Source organism: Ictidomys tridecemlineatus, chromosome 7, assembly GCF_052094955.1.
Source record: "Ictidomys tridecemlineatus isolate mIctTri1 chromosome 7, mIctTri1.hap1, whole genome shotgun sequence".
Classification (NCBI taxonomy): domain Eukaryota; kingdom Metazoa; phylum Chordata; class Mammalia; order Rodentia; family Sciuridae; genus Ictidomys; species Ictidomys tridecemlineatus.
Window position 1 is genome coordinate 18,845,640 of NC_135483.1, and position 19,936 is coordinate 18,865,575.

A 19,936-nucleotide genomic window follows, 5' to 3' on the forward strand; every position below is an offset into this window, starting at 1 on the left:
TGGACTTCCTGCTAAGAATGTGGTGTCTCTTGGAATAATTACCATATTGCTTTGTAGACTCCTAATTTTTTACTGTTTTGTAGATTCCAAACTCGCCAAATATATACTTCCATAGAGTCTACATTAAGGAATCAAGGTAAACATAGGCCTTTTACAAATTTTGTCACTATTTTAGAGACATTAAGGAAATGCTTGGTGCCTTTGCAAGTGACACAAATGGGATGATTAATATTGTATGGAAGACAAAATTTAGATCTAAACAATTCTCTACAGTCTGAGAACATTGAACTGTCATTGGACAGTAAATGAACTGTTCTTAAATCAAAATTTCTATTATATTCTGTAGTATATTTAAATCATAGAAATCTGTTTTTTTCTCTTTATATGCTTGTCAAGTATAATTTTTTATATTTGTTTGTTGCTCATTTTTCCCCCTTTCCTGCCTTGTCTGTGTTGTCAAGTGGCACTAAGACACTCTATACAGTGCCTTTCACACAATTTATGGTAAACACTTATTGAATGAATATATGAGTTCCAAAAGCAAAAAAGAAAATAAATACAAGAAAAATCTTTTTTTTCAGAGAGTGATGTTCTCTTTAGTTTTTTAGGGCTTACTACATGATTAGTTTTATAATCTGAGTTCTAGTTCTCATATTTAATTAGTACCAGGAGAACTTTTTATGAGACCTGCTATTCAAAGCCCTGCTAGGCCCAAGATCTTTCCAAAAAATGCCCTTATTTAGAAGGATTTAAGCCCTGCCATGGCACTGCATTTGGAACACAGCCTTCGTATGTCTCATTTGATTCTGTTGAGCTTTTGTACAATGTTCAAAGATTCTTGAAATTCTCCTCCTGGTGTTTTTACTCCAGAAAGAAAGAGGTGGGCCACAAATATATTGTTCATTGCAAAAGAGAATTTTGGAGAGGAAAATAAGGTTGGGGGGGCGAAATATGCCATTTTATATTTTCACAGTTACTTTTCAGTTTAGAAATAATATATTGTTTCCTGTTTGATAACTGCAAAAAGTGCCCCAGCAGGCATAAAGACTGCTGCAGGAAGCAGATTCTTTTCAGGGCAGGTTGTGCCTGTGCAGGACCCAACCACACAAAAGTGAATTTGGATATTTAAGTGAGCTTTGTGGGGTGGAGGCAGATTACTGAACTGTGTTGGGATGTTAGCAGAGGGTAAATGTGAGAGATAAGCTGGAGCTGAGAAATAGCTTTTTAACTGAATATATAATCCCTCCTAACACATCTTAAGTTCTTTTAAGAAGAAGGAAAGAGTAGATTTTGGACAGTACAATGGATGGAATATTTGTGTCCACTCAAAATTTGTATTTGGAAATGCTAATCCCAACATGACAGTATTTGAAAGTAGGGCTTTGGGGAGTTAATTTGGGCTCTGCCCTCATGAATCAGATCAAAGCCTTTATAAGAAGAGGCCAGAAAGCCCATTAGCCCTCCTACCATCATTGTATACCCTGAGAAGAGAGCCAAATGCACTCCAGCGAGGGAATGGCCTTCACCAGACATTTGCTCTGCCAGGCTCTTAGTCTGGAACTTTCCAGCCTGTAGATATTTGTTGTTTAGGCTCCTGGGTCTATAATAATTTTTTTATGTCAGTTGAAACTGAGACAGGTGGCAATTATTCCCACAACAGTACAAGAGAATCAACAAAAATTTGAAAATGGTACATTAATGACTAGGATTTAGAGGAACTACTGTGAAGGAATCAAATGTTCATAGATAGAGCCTTAGAATGAAGTGAGGAAGAAGAAATCCCTAAGCAGAACTTGTCATAGCTTGGAGTTTTACAGTGGTAGATATATCTTTATGTGGGTTAATTCACCTGAACACTCATAATGTATGGACTGTGTTAGATTGTTAAATAATGAAGGACTATCATCCAGTGTCAGAATGAGTGCCTGGGTTAGTGAATCCCAAAGCAGGTTTTGCATCAGAATCCCCAGGAGAAGTTATGAAAATAGATTTGTGCAATCTTAATCGCTAGATATCAGGATTCAGTGGATGTGGGATTCAAAAATCTTTTTGGGGGCTGGGGATATAGCTCAGTTGGTAGAGTGCTTGCCTTGCATGTGCAAGGTCCTATGTTAAATCTCCAGCACCACAAGAATAAATAAAATACAAAAATCCATTTTAACATGAAGTGCCCAGTAATACTGAAGCAAAGACCCCAAGGAAACTATTCTTTGAAGACCACAGATAGAAAAAGAAAACTGTATACCCATGACAATGCTAATGATAATTGATACTTGTGATCGATATTTGCAAAAAAAAAAAAAAAGCTATGTTAAAGACTTACACAGAGGCCTGGGTAAGGCAAGAGGAATGCAGATTACACCTCAAGCACTTTTTGAATAATTGGATTCTAAGAGGAGCAGATATCTAAATCTGTAACCAGCAGCCCCTCTGATGCTGATATGGGTGATCTAGAGATGAAACTATGAGAAACATTGACTTTTGAGAACTTTCTCGGAGCCAGGCACTGCTGTGGAAATTCAGATACATAGTCAGATATTCACATTATCTGATTTGATCCTCCTAATAGCTTCAGAGGAGAGGACTGGTTACCCCCATTTTAGAGATGAAAATGTTGAAGGATAGAGAAGATCAATAACTCGGTCAAGATCAATCATGGTAAAAACAGCTGAGATGAGCTGAAAACAGGAAATAGCTGGTAAGACTTACGTTCTTAATACTGAACTACCTTCTTGTTACCAAGTCAGAGGGAAAAAAATGGATATTCCTAATAATCAAAGGCTTTATGAAAGCATTTAAACTAAAGCAGGGTAAGCAGACTTGGGAAATTGATTGTTGTTTGGTCCTCTGATGTACAATTTTGAGATTTCTCTAAAATCAATCCTTGTTGGATTTGGTTCAGTTATTTAATCATCAAGCACCGATAGAGTCAACTAAAAGCAATAAGCTGATGTCATTCGTACAGTCGATAGCTTTAGGATGTCTGGCATTACTGAGTGGCCAAAGATCAGACCATGACTTTAAGGAAAGCTGATGTGGTGTTAAGGCTACAACACAGTCCTGTATCTTAACATTTTCTTTCTTCAAAAATCTTTGGACTTTCTCTATAGAAGAATAAATAAAATGAGAAAGTAGACAAGGCAGCCTACAAACACACCCACTCTTTTATCCTCTGAAAACAAAACAGAGGACACTGAAGCATTGACTTTATTTTTTCCAAAATGCTCTCGTTCTTTTTGGATTTGGTGATAATGTCATCTGCCTTTCAAAAGATAGCTTTTTTTTTTTTTTCAAAATTGTGCATTTCTGCTGCATATCAGCTTCCTTTTAAAGGGCAGGCTTCCCGGGTGTTAAGGAAGTAAAGGCTGTAAGTCAAAGATAACTTGTTTACCAAACAGGGACGGTAATTGAAATGGCCCTTCGGAGTTAATGAAATATAAAATAGCCTTCCCCACCAGACTGAGAGGAGTCTAATTTAATTATCTGTGAGTGTCACAGATTAGGAGCTTCCTTTCATCCATTTCTGGAAGCTCAGTATAGACAGTTCACACCTAGTAAAGGGGAAAGAATTGGAGCCAGGAGTGAATGAAGGATGTCCACAAACGAACACATCCATCACTAAGCTCTTGAAATAATGCTGCTTAGAAACAGTTGACTTGTTTATTGGGGACCTAAGACAGTTGACTAGGGATGGCTTCAGTCCAGCACTCAGCCAGGATCTGGTGAACACCTGCTGTATCCCAGGTACTAGGTACATACTAAAGGTATATATAAAATACGAAACCATGGTACACAGAAGACAGGCATCCCATGCAAGATGAGAATTTTTAAAGGCTGATTTTTCAGAAGCTGGAAGGAATTAGTAACGGAGTAAGGAATAGATAGCATAATAGTGCCAGAGGATTATTTAGGGAACCTTTGTCACTGGTGAGAGCTGTGTCTCAAGAACTTTGAGGGATCCTAAACTCTTGAAACCACTTCAGAAAATATTTTTCCTATAAAATTTGAGTTTTGTAAAATTTCTCAATACATCTTTTCCTCTATCTTCACTTGAACCATCTGTATTAGAAGTCTTTTTTTATCCATTTTTTACTTAGAGACAAAGATGATACACCTTCAAGAGAGTCATTGAGTTAAAAAAAAAAAAAAGAAAAAGAAAATTCACAAAATAGATGGAGGCTGCTCACGGCCAGTTTCATACAGTAGCTAGAAGCCTGCTCTCACACCTCAGGCCACACAAACCTTTGGCATATTGGGGATTTTGAGGAACATGGGATTCCTTAAAACCCTGCATGTTAAATCTGTGAATGCCTTTGTGCCTGGATTAACAGCTTTTGGAGAAACAGAACCAAAAGGATGGATACATATTGATTTATAAGTGGGAGGTTGACTGTGAAAATCAGCTCACACAATTGTGGAGGCCAAAGCGTCCCACCAGCCTGTGAGCTGCTACCTGTAAGTTGCTGAACCAGGAAAGCTAGTGGTGTGATTCAGTTCATTTCAGAAGCCTGGAGACCCCAGGTAAAGATTGGTGTAAATCCCAGATTCCAAAGGCCTGAGAAGCAGGAGCTTCAAAGTCCAAGGGCAAGAGAAGAAAGATGCCCCAGCTCAAGAAGTGGAAAAAATGGGCTGGGGTGTAGCTCAGTGATAGAGTGTGTGCCTGGCACATGTGAGACCCTGGGTTCAATTCCCAGCACGAGAGAGAAGCACCTTTCCTCCACCTTTTTGTTCCATCTGCTAATCTTTTCCAGAAACCCCAATCAACTTCACATATAAAATTAACCGTCTAAGAGTCAAAGTGTAGGTGTGTGCTGTATATTTCTGAACAGGTAGGAACTTATGATTTAAGAGCAAATTTTCAGTCTGTGGATCATATCTGGCTTGCAGGTATAATTTCCTTGGTTCCCTTACTGTTTTTAATAACAAAGATTTTTTTAATTCCATAAGAGAAAGGAAAAAAACAATAATTAACCTGCAGTTGCCTATAACCCAATTTCAACAACTGTCCAGATTTTGCCTACTTTGTTTCCCCATCTACTCATTGGGTCATGTGGGGGAGCAATTTAAAGCAAATCTCAGACTTCCTACATTTCACTCCCTACGTCATATTTCTAACATGAACTGTTTGCCCACTGAGGTAGGCAGAGTAATGCCTTCCCCCAAGGATGTCTGCATCCCAATCCCCAGAACCTGCGACAGTTACCTTACATGGGAGAAGGGACGTTGTAGATGTGATTCAACTTAGGACCTTAAGATGGGGGGGATTATCCTGCATTATCCAGGCAGACAGGATGTCATCACAGGGGTCCTTATAAGGCAGCAGAAGGGTCAGAGTCAAAAAAAGAAAATATGGGGACAGAAACAGAGGGAGAAACAGTAATGCCATATAAAGGCAGGAGCCAAGGCAAGTGGGAGACTCTGGAAACTGGAAAAGCAAAGAGACAGTCTCCCTGGAGTGTCCACAGGAAACCAGCTCTGCTGACACCTTGATTTTAGGAATTAATTAACTCCTGAGCCACAAAAGTAAATCCCACTATTTTTGTTGTAATTTTTTTTTTTGTACCAGGGATTGAACCCAAGGGCACTTAACTGCTGAGCCACACTCCCTAGCTCTTTTTATTTTATTCTGTTTTTTAATTTTGAAATGGAGTCTCGCTAAGTTTCTCAGGAGCTTGCTAAGTTGCTGAGGCTGGCTTTGAACTAGTGATCCTCCTGCCTGAGCCTCCTGGGCCACTAGAATTACAGGTGTGCACCACCATGCCCAGTTGTTTGTAGTAATTTCTTACAGCACCAATAGGAAACTAACACTCCAACTTTTAAAAATGGGGAAAGGTCATATCAAAATAATCTCTATTACTGGTTTCTCTTGAAATATTGGAAGGTTTGACAATGTCGTGCCCGTAGTTATTCCTACTAATAACAGGCTAATTCAGAAAAAGCCTACCCTACAAGTGAGTTGTAAGTTGTTTTTTTTTTTTCCTTTTGAGTTCTAACCCTCTATCGTCACCTGAATTTGTGATTCTTTATCTAGATTCTGTGGTTGATATAGCCACTGGAACATTGCTGAAATCATGTTTTGTATCTAGTGCTTTGTAAGCCATAAGCTGGAAAGGTTGAGAGCCACTTAACTTTCTAGTGGTGCAAATATCTAGACAAATTTGGTAGTTACAAAAACCCAATGCTATTTCATAGCTTACTTTACCCATCTGTTATAATGTTGCTAAACATACAATATATGTTTGATTTTAAAACTGCATAGCACATTAAGCTGGGCTTTACTCTTTGAATTTGTGCTGGGATAATCACTATAAGCAAAAAAAAAAAAAAGCTAAAATAGCAAGAAAAGTGTTTGCCAAAATAACCAAAATCTTGTAAATAAAATTGATAATATAACAGAATATTATATCTCACTTAGAGAACAAACCATGTTTCATTTCCTAGCCCTTCAATTATTCAATGAAGACATGAGAGACTAATTTTGTCCCAGCTACTGGCTATAAATAGAGAAATCCTTCAGTGGAACAACATATTAAAGGTTATGAGTCATTTACACCTTAGTCTTGAGTTACTTTAATCAGATGTGAGTCTTGGGGAATAAGGGCTTTGATTACCAAGAAAGAGTTTCACGAACTTGAACCAACGACTGTGTCTGAGTGAACCTCCACATGCCAAAGTATAGAAAAGGGGACAGAAAAGATGCACCAGAGGGGAGACACAGTCGGTGCAGATATATCATCCTGTTATCTGTCCTCATGTGTGCATGTCTTCTTCACTATGTGTGCATCTATCCACACTTCCCCTTTAACACAGGTCAGTCAGATGAGATCGGAGGCCCAGCCTATTCCAGTATGAACTCATCCTAACCTAGTGAATTATAACTGAAAGGACCCTTTTTCCAAATAAGGTCACAATCTGAGGTCCTGGGGTTGGAACTTCAACATACGAATTTTGGGGGGATACAGATTAGCCTCTAACAGTGCCCATCAAGGAGTGGTGGTCTCACATGTTCACTTCCCAGCCTACCCTGGCAAGCTGTGTCTCTTTCCTGTCATGTACATTTTTAAGTCCCCACGTTTAAATGACTCAATGGAATATGTCAAGTTCTCTCTAAACTTTTTTTCTCCCATCTGCTCCTTCTAACTCCCTACTGTTGATAGGAGACCCAAAGATTTAACAAATTCCAAACAAGTCTGACCTGACTCCATTATAATATTACGTAAGTCAGGCAGGACAGAGACTTGAAATGCACTTTGGGACTTTCCTCAGAAAAGGATGAGCTGAGCAAATAAGTAAACAATATTAAAATGGAATGCTTGCAGGTTAAAGAGGACCAGCCATCGCCAAGCACGCAAAGGAATTCACTTAATACAAACCACAGGTCTTCATTTCCAACAGCTGGTGTTTGCAGCTGTCTGAAGGAAGCGACCATGTCCTGTGGGAGGCACAGGATGTTTCCAGTTGATCCAAGGCTCTGAGGGTGGGTGACAAAGGAATACTTGACTCTAAATGGGATGATTGCTGACATAGCCTCCTGGGGGTTGAGGCTCATCTTGAGAGAAGGAATCGACAAGGGCCAGGCAGGTCTAGATCTGGAAAATTGAGCCTGGGAGACAAAGAGGGTCTCAAGGCCATGACACCATGAAGGAAAGGGAAAGAACAAGTTTCTAGTAGGGAAAGTTAAGGTGGTCAGGGAGGAAACACACAAAATTATCCAAAGTGTGATGGCAAAGTGGACACACAGCAGAATCCCGTTGGGGTCCAAGTTCATGGCAGGATTTCACTCAGAAAGTCAAGGTGGGGTTCAGAATAGGATATGGATAATGTAGTAATTCATCCTTTCTCTTAAATGGGCTTCCCAGCCTAGATCCAAAGGGGATAATATTCTAATGGGAAACAAGGAAGAAAACACATTTTAATACCTAAACAAGTGCCCAGTTAACACTAATGCCAAACTTTGATAGATGCTAGATTATGTGGAACTTGGTCCAAGTGATAGAACTTGCCTCCTGAACACTCTAGCATGCTTGTGTCTACAAAGCAAGTTAATAGCCAGTCTTCCCCGGGGATCAGCCAGTGTATATGTTCTCTCTATGCAGTTGCAGCAACAGAAGTGATAGTGACCACAGACACACACCACAGAATAACATGATATTGTCTGCTATTAAAAGAGGCCCTACAACAATTTCTAAAACCATCAGATGATGGTTACCTTGCAGCAAAAGTTAATTAGCCTAAGGGGGACAAAAGGGCAAAAAGAGGTGTAGGGCACCCTTCCTCCCTCTAGTAAATGTCCAACAAGGCTGCCAATCTACTTTCCCAAATAGCAGGGAAGGGTATAGAGAGGAAGAACATCCCAAACTAAACAAGACAGCCTCAGGTCCATGGGTCTGGCTCTTCCAATTCATTAGTCCAGCTTGATTATGTTTATCCTGAATTCACAGTAAAACAGAGTAACCCAAATAGAATCCAATACCCGCTTTAGAGCAAGAAGAAATGCTGGAATCACTTACTGGAATGTGTTTTATTATGTTACCATTTTGGAGTGCTGTCTTATTGATGGTAAGCCAATGAAGCAAAACAATCAAGGCCAGGTTTACATGGTTGACATGCCCCTGTGCAGTGACAGACTAGACCTCCACGAGCCTCCCACCTCATCTTCCTTTAATGCTCCGCACGCAATAAGAGGAGATGTAAAATGGGTCGTGTGCTTATTTCCTTGGATACGTGTGCTTTGCCCTAAGATTGGCTTCATTATGAAATCCTGGAGAATAGACATCACTCTTACAGAGCCGTCCAAGGGCTCCGTTACAGAACATTAACATTTGACCTTCTGCATACTCGCTAAATAAGATAACTTGGAAAAACTCTTACTCCCTGTCTGCAAGTGTTCAGAAGGAATAAAGAAAACTGGAAAGCTGACTGAAAAACATAGTGAGTTCTGGCCATTTTCTTGTGATTAATTTCCTGTCTACCTCTCACTAGGAAAATTCTGAGGACAGTATGCTCTGGATCCCAGGCAGGTGGATGGCCTTGTGGCCTTTCTCCTTTAAACAGTGGGACACCAGGCCCTCCTCATCTTCTCACCTTCCTTATTATTGGGGAGAAGCTACATTTCTTTAAAACCTTTTTATGACTGCATTTTAAAATTTAAGTAAGTTTTGTTCATTGTTATTTTTAGCAAAACAATAAAACAAAAATTACCCAAAATTCCATCCTGCAGAGATAATTCCCCTGTGTGTAAAGGAAAAGAAAAAAAAAAGAAAGCTTATTATGTATTATTGTTTTGCAATCTGCTTTTAGTAAATAGTAATATCTATTTTTTTCTCTTCTAGGCAACCACTGTCCTGCTTTTTGTTAGTATAGATCAGTTTGCATTTTTCTAGAATTTTATGTAAATGGAATTATATAGTATATATAAAGTTATTGGTCTGGCATTTTTCACTGAGAAATATTTTGAGAATCATCCATGTAAATGAGTGTACCAATAATTTGTTTCTTGTTTTTTTCGAAATATATTTCCATTGGATAAATACATATACAAATACATTAACTTGTTGATGGACATTGGCTTTTTTTTTTTTAGTTATAGGTATTAAAAAACTTTCAAAACATCTTTATTAGTTGAGCACAGTGGCAGCACAAGCCTGTAACCTCAGCAGCTCTGGAGGCTGAGGCAGGAGGACCATAATTAAAGTCCAACCTCAGCAATTTAGCGAGGCCTTAAGCAACTTAGCAAGATCCTATCTCAAAACAAAAAATAAAAAGGGCTGGGAATGTGGTCCAGTGGGTTAAGTGCCCCTGGGTTCAATCCCTAGTACAAAACAACAACAACAACAAAAACCAAAAAACAGATTTACTAAAAGTATTCCTATGTAAGTGTTTGAATGGTCCTGTATTTTCATTTGTTTTTGGTTAATATCTAGGAGTGATGTAACTGAATCAAATGATAAGTATATGCTAAAGATTGTAAGAAGCTGCTACAATGTTTTAGAGTGGTTATGCCTTTATTAATTCCAACTAATAATATATGAGGGTTTTGGTTGCTCCACTTGGTATGATCTTAATTTCAGCCATTCTAATAAGAGTATAGTGGAATCTCATGTGGCTGAAATTGCATTTTCTAACTGGCTAATGATGCCGCATATCTTTTGGTGTGCTTTTGTGATATCTATGTATATCTTCTTTAGTGAAGTATCTGTTTAAATTTTGGGGGGGCCATTGTTATTGTTTTACTTATTTTCCATTCAATGAGTTTAGAGAATATGTTAGGCTTTCTGGATACAAATCTTTTATCAGATATATGATTTTCTCCCAATCTGTGGTTTGTCTCTTCATTCTGATAATAACTGTCAAAAAAGCAGAAGTTTTTAATTTCGATGAAGTTCAATTTATCAGTTCTTTTATTTAAGGATTATTCTTTTGATATTGTTTTGAAGGAGTGTGTTTGAAGTTTTTGGTGTATCTAATTCAAAGTCACAAAGATTTTTCTTTCATTTTTCTTAGAAAATCGTATAGTTTTATGTTTCATGGTTTGGTAGATGATCCATTTTGAGTTAATCTATGTACAAACTGCAAGATGCTGATTGAAGTTGAATTTTTTTCCATATGGATATTTTATTTGGGGGGCAGTCTCATTAATAAACTACTCTTTCTCCACTGAGTTTCTTTTACTCCTATGTTCAAATTTCACTTAGCTCTTATACATGAATTCTATTTGTTCTCCCTACACTGTTTTGTGGAACGATTTGCCTTTTTTCTCATTGCACTGGTTAAAACTTCAAATACAACTTTGAACAAAAGAGGGGAGAATGGACATCCTTATTTTGCTTCAAATGTTAGAGGAAATAGCATTCCATCTTTGACCAGGAAATAGGCTGTCACCTTTGGGTAGGTTTTCCTTGGATACTGTTAAGAGGTTGAGGAAGTTTTATTCTGTTCTTGCTGAGAGTCTTTATCAAGATTAGATGTCAGATTTTGTTTCTACTTTGTTAATATAGTGAATTCTTTTGATCTTTGAATGTCAAACCAATCCTACATTTTGAGAATAATCCTAGCTTAAGTATGATGTATTGTCCTTCTGATATAATTTTAGACACCATTTGCACAAATTTTGTTCAGAATTTTTTAATCTGTGTTCATGACAGGTAATGGTCTGTAGTTTTACATTCTTGCATGATCTTGTCTTATTCTGGTATTGGTGTAAGGCTGACCTCTGGAATAGGTTCAAATGGGTTCAGTTTTTCTGAGTTATCTAGAATTAGTGCTATTTCTTTTATACATCTGTAGTAGAATTCCTCAGTGAATTCACCTGGGCTTTGAGCATATTTTTTGTGGAACATTTTTAGCTACAAATCCAATTTATTTCCAAGAAATAGTACTATTCAGTCTTTCTTTTTGGATAAGCATTGGTAGTACAAAAATTTATTCCTGTTCTACTTTATTATATTCTATCATTTGCTTATTTGGGTTTAATTTGCTTTTCTATTTCTAGCTTCTTAAGGTGAAGTAATTGATTTGAAGCCTTTATTCTTTTCTAACAGGAAGTAAGTGCTATAAATTTACCCCATGTTAAGTATTTAGCAGATGTCATAAATATTATTATATTATTGTGTTTTTATTTTCATTCACTTCTAAATACCTGGAATTTCTGTTTTGATTTTTTTCTTTATCCATTGATTATCTGAAAGTTTCTTATTTTCCCAATATGTGGACTTTCTATAGATCTTTCTACTCTGGAACCCTAATTTAAATCTATTTTGGTCAAAGAACATATATTGCATAACTTGATTATATTCAATTTTTGTTTTATGGCCCAGAACATGATCTATCTTGATAAAAGATTATATGTACTTGATAAGAATGGGTATCTCTGTTATTATTAAATGTATATTTTATACATGAATATATTATAATTTATTTGACCATTTATCTTCCATTAAGGATTTTAGAACATTTTTGACTTTCCACTATTATGAACCATACCAAAGTGAACACTCTTATACCTGAATCTTTGTGCAGGACTTCACCGGTTATTGCGATAGGTTGAATAGCATCCTCCCCCAAATTCATGTACACCTGGGACCTCAAAATGTGACCTGACTTGGAAATAATGTATCTGCAGATATAATTAGTTGTGTTCATACTGGATTGAGGCAAATCCTAAACCCAACAACCAGCATCCTTATTAGAAGGCTATCTGAAGACACTCAGAAAGATGTCCATGTAACAATAGAGGCAGAGAACAGAGTGAAGCAGCTGAAATCAAGAAATGCCAAAGAATACTGATAGCTACCTGAAGCTAGAAAGGATCAAAACAGGATTTTTCCCTAGAGCTCTGGAGGGAGCATGGTCCTGACAACACCTGGAAGGTTTTTCTTTTTTTAATTATTATTTTTTATATATATATATATATATATATATCAGTATAATGCATTATATTTCTTATTACATATATAGAGCACAATTTTTCATATCTCTGGTTGCACACAAAGTATATTCACACCAATTTGTGTCTTCATACATGTACTTTGAATAATAATGTCCATCACATTCCACCATCATTTCTAACTCCATGCCCCTTCCCTTCCCCTCCCACCCCTCTGCCTTATCTAGAGTTCATCTATTCCTCCCATGCTCCCCCTCCCTATCCCACTATGAATCAGCCTCCTTATATCAGAGAAAACATTGAGCATTTGTTTTTTGGGGATTAGCTAACTTCACTTTGTATTATCTTCTCTAACTCCATCCATTTACCTGCAAATGCCATGATTTTATTCTCTTTTATTGTTGAGTAATATTCCAATGTGTATATATGCCACATTTTTTTAATCCATTCATCTATTGAATGGATAAAAAGGTTGGTTCCACAGTTTAACTATTGTGAATTGTGCTGCTATAAACATTGATGTGGCTGTGTCCCTGTAGTATGCTGTTTGTAAGTCCTTTGGGTATAGACTGAAGAGAGGAATAGCTGGGTCAAATTGGTGGTTCCATTCTCGATTTTCCAAGAAATCTCCATACTGCTTTCCATATTAGCTGCACCAATTTGCAGCCCAACCAGCAGTGTATAAGTGTACCTTTTTCCCCACATTCTCGCCAACACTTTTTGTTGTTTGTATTCATAATAGCTGCCATTCTGACTGGAGTGAGATGATATCTTAGAGTAGTTTTGATTTGCATTTCTCTAATTGCTAGAGATGATGAACATTTTTTCATATATTTGTTGATTGATTGCATATTATCTTCTGAAAAGTGTCTGTTCAAGTCCTTAACCCATTTATTGACTGGGTTATTTGTTCTTTGGGTGCTTAGCTTTTTGAGTTCTTTATATGCCCTAGAGATTAGTGTGAACACCAAAGTCCCATAAAGTCAACTAGTATTTTGACTCTGATCAATACTTCAATTATAAACCTCTTATTTGGAGCTTTATTGGATTATGTAGGTCCACAGCCAGTTTCAAAAGTTGTGAGAAGGAGTAAAGTTCAAGGTGATCTGGGACTGCAGGTATTGGTTTCCTGGACAGTCTACAAATTAAAGTGATGCTATCTTTAATGTCTCATAGTCAGACGGTGTTCTTCATCCCATATTTCTTACCCTGTTTTTCTAACATCTTATATTATTGTCTTAATATCCACCAAATGCAATGGACCATTTAGCTCTCCTTAAGCCATGCTTGAACTCAGTGTGTGATTCAGGTGCTACACCAATCGCGAATTGTGGGAGAGGAGAGTAATGTGTCCCAAGAAGCTGAGGCTTCCATGGAGCACTTTTTTTTTCTTTTTTTACCTACTTTTTCTAGTTTTCTTCCCCTTTCTCCTTTGTCTTCTCTTCCTTTTATAAAGCAGTTTTATTTTACATCCTTTTTCTTTTCAATCTTCTTTGCTTTCAGCAGTAGAAGTCTCCTGGCTCCTGATGGCTGTGTCCTGGGGATTGTTCCGTGCAAGCTGGAAGAGAGTTGGAGATCTGAGTGGCCTTGCTTAGCACTTTCCCTGTATTCCTGTTGCCATCTTTGAAAGCTATTATCCCTCTTCTTCTTTTGCTTAGGTGATCTTTATCTGCTTCCCTGCGAGTTGGTACAGGGATTAATTATCTAGTGTTTGTAAAGCATTTGGAAGTTGATAAATGCTAATTATTATTACACTGCTATCTTGTCCTTTGTTCTAAATACCTGGCAACCTGAGTTGAAGCAGACAAATTAAAAAGTTGTCAAGATAACCATGATCTCCAACACAAAAGTTCTGAATGACTTTCCCTGAACTTTTTCACTTGCTGTTGGTCACTTTCCCTACAAGTAGGGCTTCATTCCTGAGCAGCAGAAATGGAAGTGTGCCGGAGGTGAACTGACAACATTTCCAGACTCTACCATGTGGGAAATGAACCTTATATGCCTTATCTCAAGTTATCCTCATCAAATAAGAATGGAAGCCCATTCTCAGCATCAGGGAATGAGTGCTTATAGAAGTTCAGAAATCAGTTCATATCCCTCAGCTAAGAAGTGGCAAAGCCAGATTTCGAAGCCAGTGCATTTTGGCTTTGACAGCCATGGGCTCGTTCTACCACATCTGCTCCAGTAAAAGATAGAAATTAAGTATGTTAGGAAAAATGAGTTGCCATGAGGGAAGAAAAAGGACACACATGTTTCTTCCACTGAACAAAGACTTGCAAAGCAAGAGTGTTAACTAACTATAGCAGTCCAAACCTTACAGCAGAAAATGTCAAACTTAAAAATAATTGAATTTTGAAGTCAGAGAGGCCATTAGGAACAGTTTAATCCCATCCCTTCATTTGGCAGATGAGGAAATCTAAGCTCAGCAAAGGCAAGTGGTCCTTGCTTAAGTTCACTCAGATCTTCCCTTGACGTCAACTGGCTATACTTAAGGAAACACTACTTGTAGATCATACGTTTTAAGTCCTGCTTACTTACTGTGTTATAGCACTCTATGAGCCCTCTGTGTGTTCTAATTTGTCTCCCTTGGAGTTGGTAATATTGTTCTTTTCTTTGATACAAAAAAAGGCACTGTGAAGTCTAGGTAAAATCATCTCTTTGGAAGTAAGACACATATCCTAAGCATTTTAGACAAGACAAGATAAGTGTTTTTCCAACTAAATTCCAAGGATTTTAAGTAACCCCACTCAAATGGGTGATGGTAATATAAAGACATAAGGTCACCAGAGGTGTCATGGCCCCAACCAGGATGCAATTCCATGCCAATGCTCTGTGCTTTTACATAATGTCCTATGACTTGTGATTTGATCTGAAAAGAGGATTGATTCAATTTAAAGAGACTGAAAACTACTCATGAGAGCTGTCTGAATGGAGGGCTCAAAGTATCCACTTTCCACAATTCTTACCAGTAACTTCTTACTGCCTTGTCTTACATTCTTTGTGCCACTGTGTAAATTTTTACTCTCATAATATGCAGAAGTGAACGTGGGCACAGTTTTATGGTTTGAATCTGGAATGTCCGAAAGATCATGTGTTGAAGACTTGACCCAGCAATGTCCAGAGGTGGGACGGAAATTATTGGATCACGAGGATGGTGGCTTCATCTGTGCATTAATCCATTTGATGCATTTATAATTTGAGTGAACTACTAGGAGAGGTAGAAGTTTTAGGCAAGTGGGTCATGATTGGAGGAAGTAGGTCACTGGGGGCACACCATTGGGAACTATATCTTGTCCCTGGCCCTTTCTCTCTGCTTCCTAGATATAATAAGCTGAGCATTTTTCCTTGACCAGGCCCTTCCACCTCGATGTTCTGCCTCACACCATTCCCAAAGCAGCGGTGCTAGCTGACCACAGGCTGAAACCTCTGAAATTGCGAACCAAATCAGTCTTTCTTCCTCTAAGTTGTTATCAAGTATTTTGGTCACAGCAATGAAAAGCTGACTAACACATTCAGGATTCAGCTCACCAAAGTTGTGCTTCAGAATAATACCAGAACTGAATGACTTCACCTGTTTTCCTTCCTTTGCCTTCTTCATTAGAAATATGATCTAGTCTTGAGACATCTACAGCACCCAAAGTGGGAGGCTGGGATGGGAAGGGAAGTCTTTGCATCTGTTTCAGTTCTCCTGTTTTAATAAATTCATACACACCCCTAGGACTGTTGTGTCAACACTGAAATATCTTAGGTGCCAGAAAAACTGGATTTGGAATGGAAGTTATCACTAAAACAAGGACACAAATGCTTCAGCATGATGAAAATTGTGCTTCAAAGACCTAAATACAAGGTTATATAGCCCAAGGTATGAAAAAAAGTTTTCAAAATCCTGTTCTTCACTATGAATTTTTTTTCCCCTTGCAAAGTCAATTGTTCTCCTGGGTAGCCTGCTACCCTCAATCATTGACATAACATTAAAGTGACAGCTCTGCACACAGAAATGGTGGGAAATGGCCACTCTGAGTATTCTCACGGCAGACTTTCACATATCCACACAGGGCTCTTTAATAAGCTACAAAACTTTTTCGGGCTTTGGAATTGTGTGGGTAAGGTTGTGATACCACCATCAGAGAGGTCTGCATTTTACTTTTCATTTTACTGTTGACTTTTATTTTGCAAACTTAGTATTATTTTTGAAGAATTATGCTTTGTCCTGCTCACATTTAAATGTGTCATCCTGTTCAAAGTTAATGGATCAGATCTGACTAGGTAAGTAAGATAGTCACTTTGGGAGGATCATTTGTAACTTCTCCAGTCCTATTTAATGAGCTGGAAAAGTAATTTACTAAGTTTAATGTAGAACCTGGAAAATTTGTTTCAAACCGCCCTCAAACACTCCATGCCTTTAGACCATAGTTATTCACCTTGTAAGGTCTGCTACATTGCCTTCTCAAACAATCCATTTTGATCTCTTGAAGATGTTCTTGTTCTATTGGGGGAAACGTCTTCTTACATAAGCAATAAGCTAGAGATAAACTTTTTTAGTGTGCATAAAATGTATAAAGCAGGGAATAAGCCAGGCATTCATTCACATTCTAGTGTAAGTAGCTTTATAGGCAGCAAAAAAGGCAATGTCATGTTCTCCATTAGAAAGGGAGTTTTATTGGGAATTCTAGGAACATGAGAATTAAAAAATAAAGATGATAATTGTGCAATGAATTCTTCCTGGGAGAAGTTTGGAAAGGAAGAGAGAAGATAGTAAAATGGTCAGCACCTCAAGATATATATATTTGAGAAAGTCATTTCCTTCTCATATGGATACCATTTCCAAAGGACACCTTTTTTGACCATTTTGAAAAATTGGAGTCTGCATAATATCCCCACCCTAAGTCTTACTGAGGGCTTACCATCTGACAGCTTCTAAGCACATTGCACACACTCTCTCTTTTAATCTTCACTATAGGGTTATGAGGTAAGCAAGCATTCCTTGGCAGGTACCACGAGGTGCCTGGTTGGCACTACCTTAAGACTTTGACAAATTTTAACTCATTTAACCTTCACAATAGCCTTCTGCTATGGGCACTGACATTTCCCATTTTACAGATTCAAAAGAATTGGCTGGCTTTCCCAGGACCCTACAGCTAGGAAACTGTGAAACAGGAATTATATTCAGGTTTTCTAACTCCAGAGCCAGCTCTCGTAACCTCTGTTGTGTTTCTCTGTGAAGAAGTGGAAGCACACAGAAGGATAACTTGTCCAGAGTCATACAGGCCACAAAACAGACTGGCATCAGACTCAGGCAGCCTACATGTAAAATGTAGAAAAGTCAGCCTTCCCCCTACCCTGCTCTTCCCTGTTTAGATCGCTCATTCCTAATATACTGGCCACGATTGCTGGCATAAAACATGTACACACCTTTCCACCTCAGCACAGACTTCACTGTGGCACTTAAACATGGTAATGATACGAATAGAATAAGAAGAAATCAGCTATATTATGTATTTAGCTTGTTGTCTAGCTTAATTCAAATAGATTTTGCATCATGACTTTCATGAGATGTTTGTGTTCATTGAATTAGTTACCTGTGTCAAAGACAATCTTGACCTCATCTGGAGCAGTGCTTCCTAATCTTTAATGAGCCCAGGAATTAGCTGAGTATCCTGTGAATGTGGAGGTTCTGACTCAATGGGTTGGTATGGGCCTGAGACTCTGCATTCCTAGCAGGGCCAGGAAATGCTGATGCTTGGGAGCATGGACCATATTTTGAATAGCAAGATTAGAGCACTGAGTTTTTCCAGACCAATCTTAAAGATTCATCTGGGGGTTCAGAGTTCAAACTGGAAGGAAAACATTTTCAGACATGGAAGAATATTTGGGGAGTCTGAGAGGATTGACAGGGGACTAAGAGGGGATGGCTCATGAGAAAAGATCTGAGCTACACAGATTCTGAGGACTGGATGGGATGTCCATAGTCCCAATCACCCAACTGATGCTTGAATCCTTTTCAATCCCTGCTAGGCCATCTGGGCCCTTGAATTAAAATAATTTTCTGCAACGAGTGTTCAACAGAACAAGAGAAGTTTCAGGATGGTGCCCGCATCATAGAAACAATAATAGCAAAAGACCAGGAGAGGAGGCTATGATGTCTGACACCTGTCTGGGTAGATGTTTGCCTCCATAGTATATTTTTCAAGGCTTGAATATTTGTTCAAAAACTTTCATTAACAAAACAGATGCACTGTACCAGAGAATAAGCTGGAAGCACTGATTCCCTTAAGCATTTGCCTCCCACAATGAAAAAAAAGATTCAGTGCTGACTGGCAGGTGAGAGACAGTGACAGATGTGTAGCAGCTGGGCTGCTTCTTGGCTGTACTGAATGTGCGTGCCATGGCCCATGAGACCATGAAATTGTCAAGGATCAGGAACCACTGGGCTCATGAATGGGTTTTTTGGTTTTTGTTTTTGTTTTTTTCCATCTTGATTGTATAGCCTGAACTAAAAGACACTCCTATTGTTGGGTCCTCTGACTGGAGGGATGCCAGCTTCTCTTTCCAATCACCCTATTCTCAAGCTGTTGTTTGACAGTTCTCTTCTTTCTGTTTCAGGTGCCAGGGGAGAGTGAGAAACCTTGGAAACCAGCCCTGGTTGTTCTGACGGAGAAAGACCTTTTAATCTATGACAGCATGCCTCGGAGGAAGGAAGCATGGTTCAGCCCAGTTCATTCATACCCTCTTCTTGCCACCAGGTAACCGTGATCTTGGGTTTGGGTATGCCGGGGTTGCAGCTTGATAACATTTTAATCAATTGCAATGATTTCTGCATGTCATATGATTGTTCACTGTTGCAGCAGGAGCTGGGAGCTCCTCAGAATCAGAGCCACACATTTTTAACTAGACAGACTAATTATCATTTATCGTGAAACATCAGGCAATACAGAGACAAAGAACAAAATATCCATCCCATCCATCATCAAGGAACAGTGACATCTGGTGAGATGGTCCCAGTTTGGCTGCTTTCCTGGGTTTCTGTCCCATTGCCTTGGAAATGAACTAGACACATGTGTTTGCAATCTTGAAGTCCAAGTGGAGTCATCACGCAAGGGTCTTCACTTAGTGGCAAAAAGAATGTCACATGGAATGTCCCACTGTGCTTTTCAAGGTTTGATCAACACAGGAGATTCCATAACAAGTTCTTTCTTGGTTCTGTGAGGCTTTCTGTGGGAGTGTGGCTGTCGGGCTCTCTTTTTCTTAAGACCCTAAGTGTACATTATTCCTCATGTGAAATACAGCATTAAAAAAACAACCTTACTGAGGAATAATTTACGTGTAAAAAGCTGTATAATTTAATCTATACAATTGTATGAGTTTAGAGATAATTATATACCCAGGAAGCCCTCAGCACAATCAATACCATATTGTATATCCAATTAATATCAAAAACACATCTTCACCTCCTACTTTTCTTATTTTTATGTGATAGGAACATATACAATCCACCCTCTTAGCAAAATTTTAAATATATAATACCATATTGTTTTTAAACATGCTGTGCTA

The 19,936-nt window shown here is 38.3% G+C and overlaps 1 protein-coding gene across 1 annotated transcript in view; it reads left to right on the plus strand.

Moving 5' to 3' along the window:
• Window positions 1-19,936, plus strand: part of Sntb1 (syntrophin beta 1) — a 231,076-nt gene that overhangs the window by 174,946 nt on the left and 36,194 nt on the right. Inside the window, exon 4 of the mRNA XM_005316196.5 lies at window positions 18,989-19,128. Within this exon, the coding sequence (XP_005316253.1) occupies window positions 18,989-19,128 (140 nt within the window). The remainder of the gene's footprint in view (window positions 1-18,988; window positions 19,129-19,936) is intronic.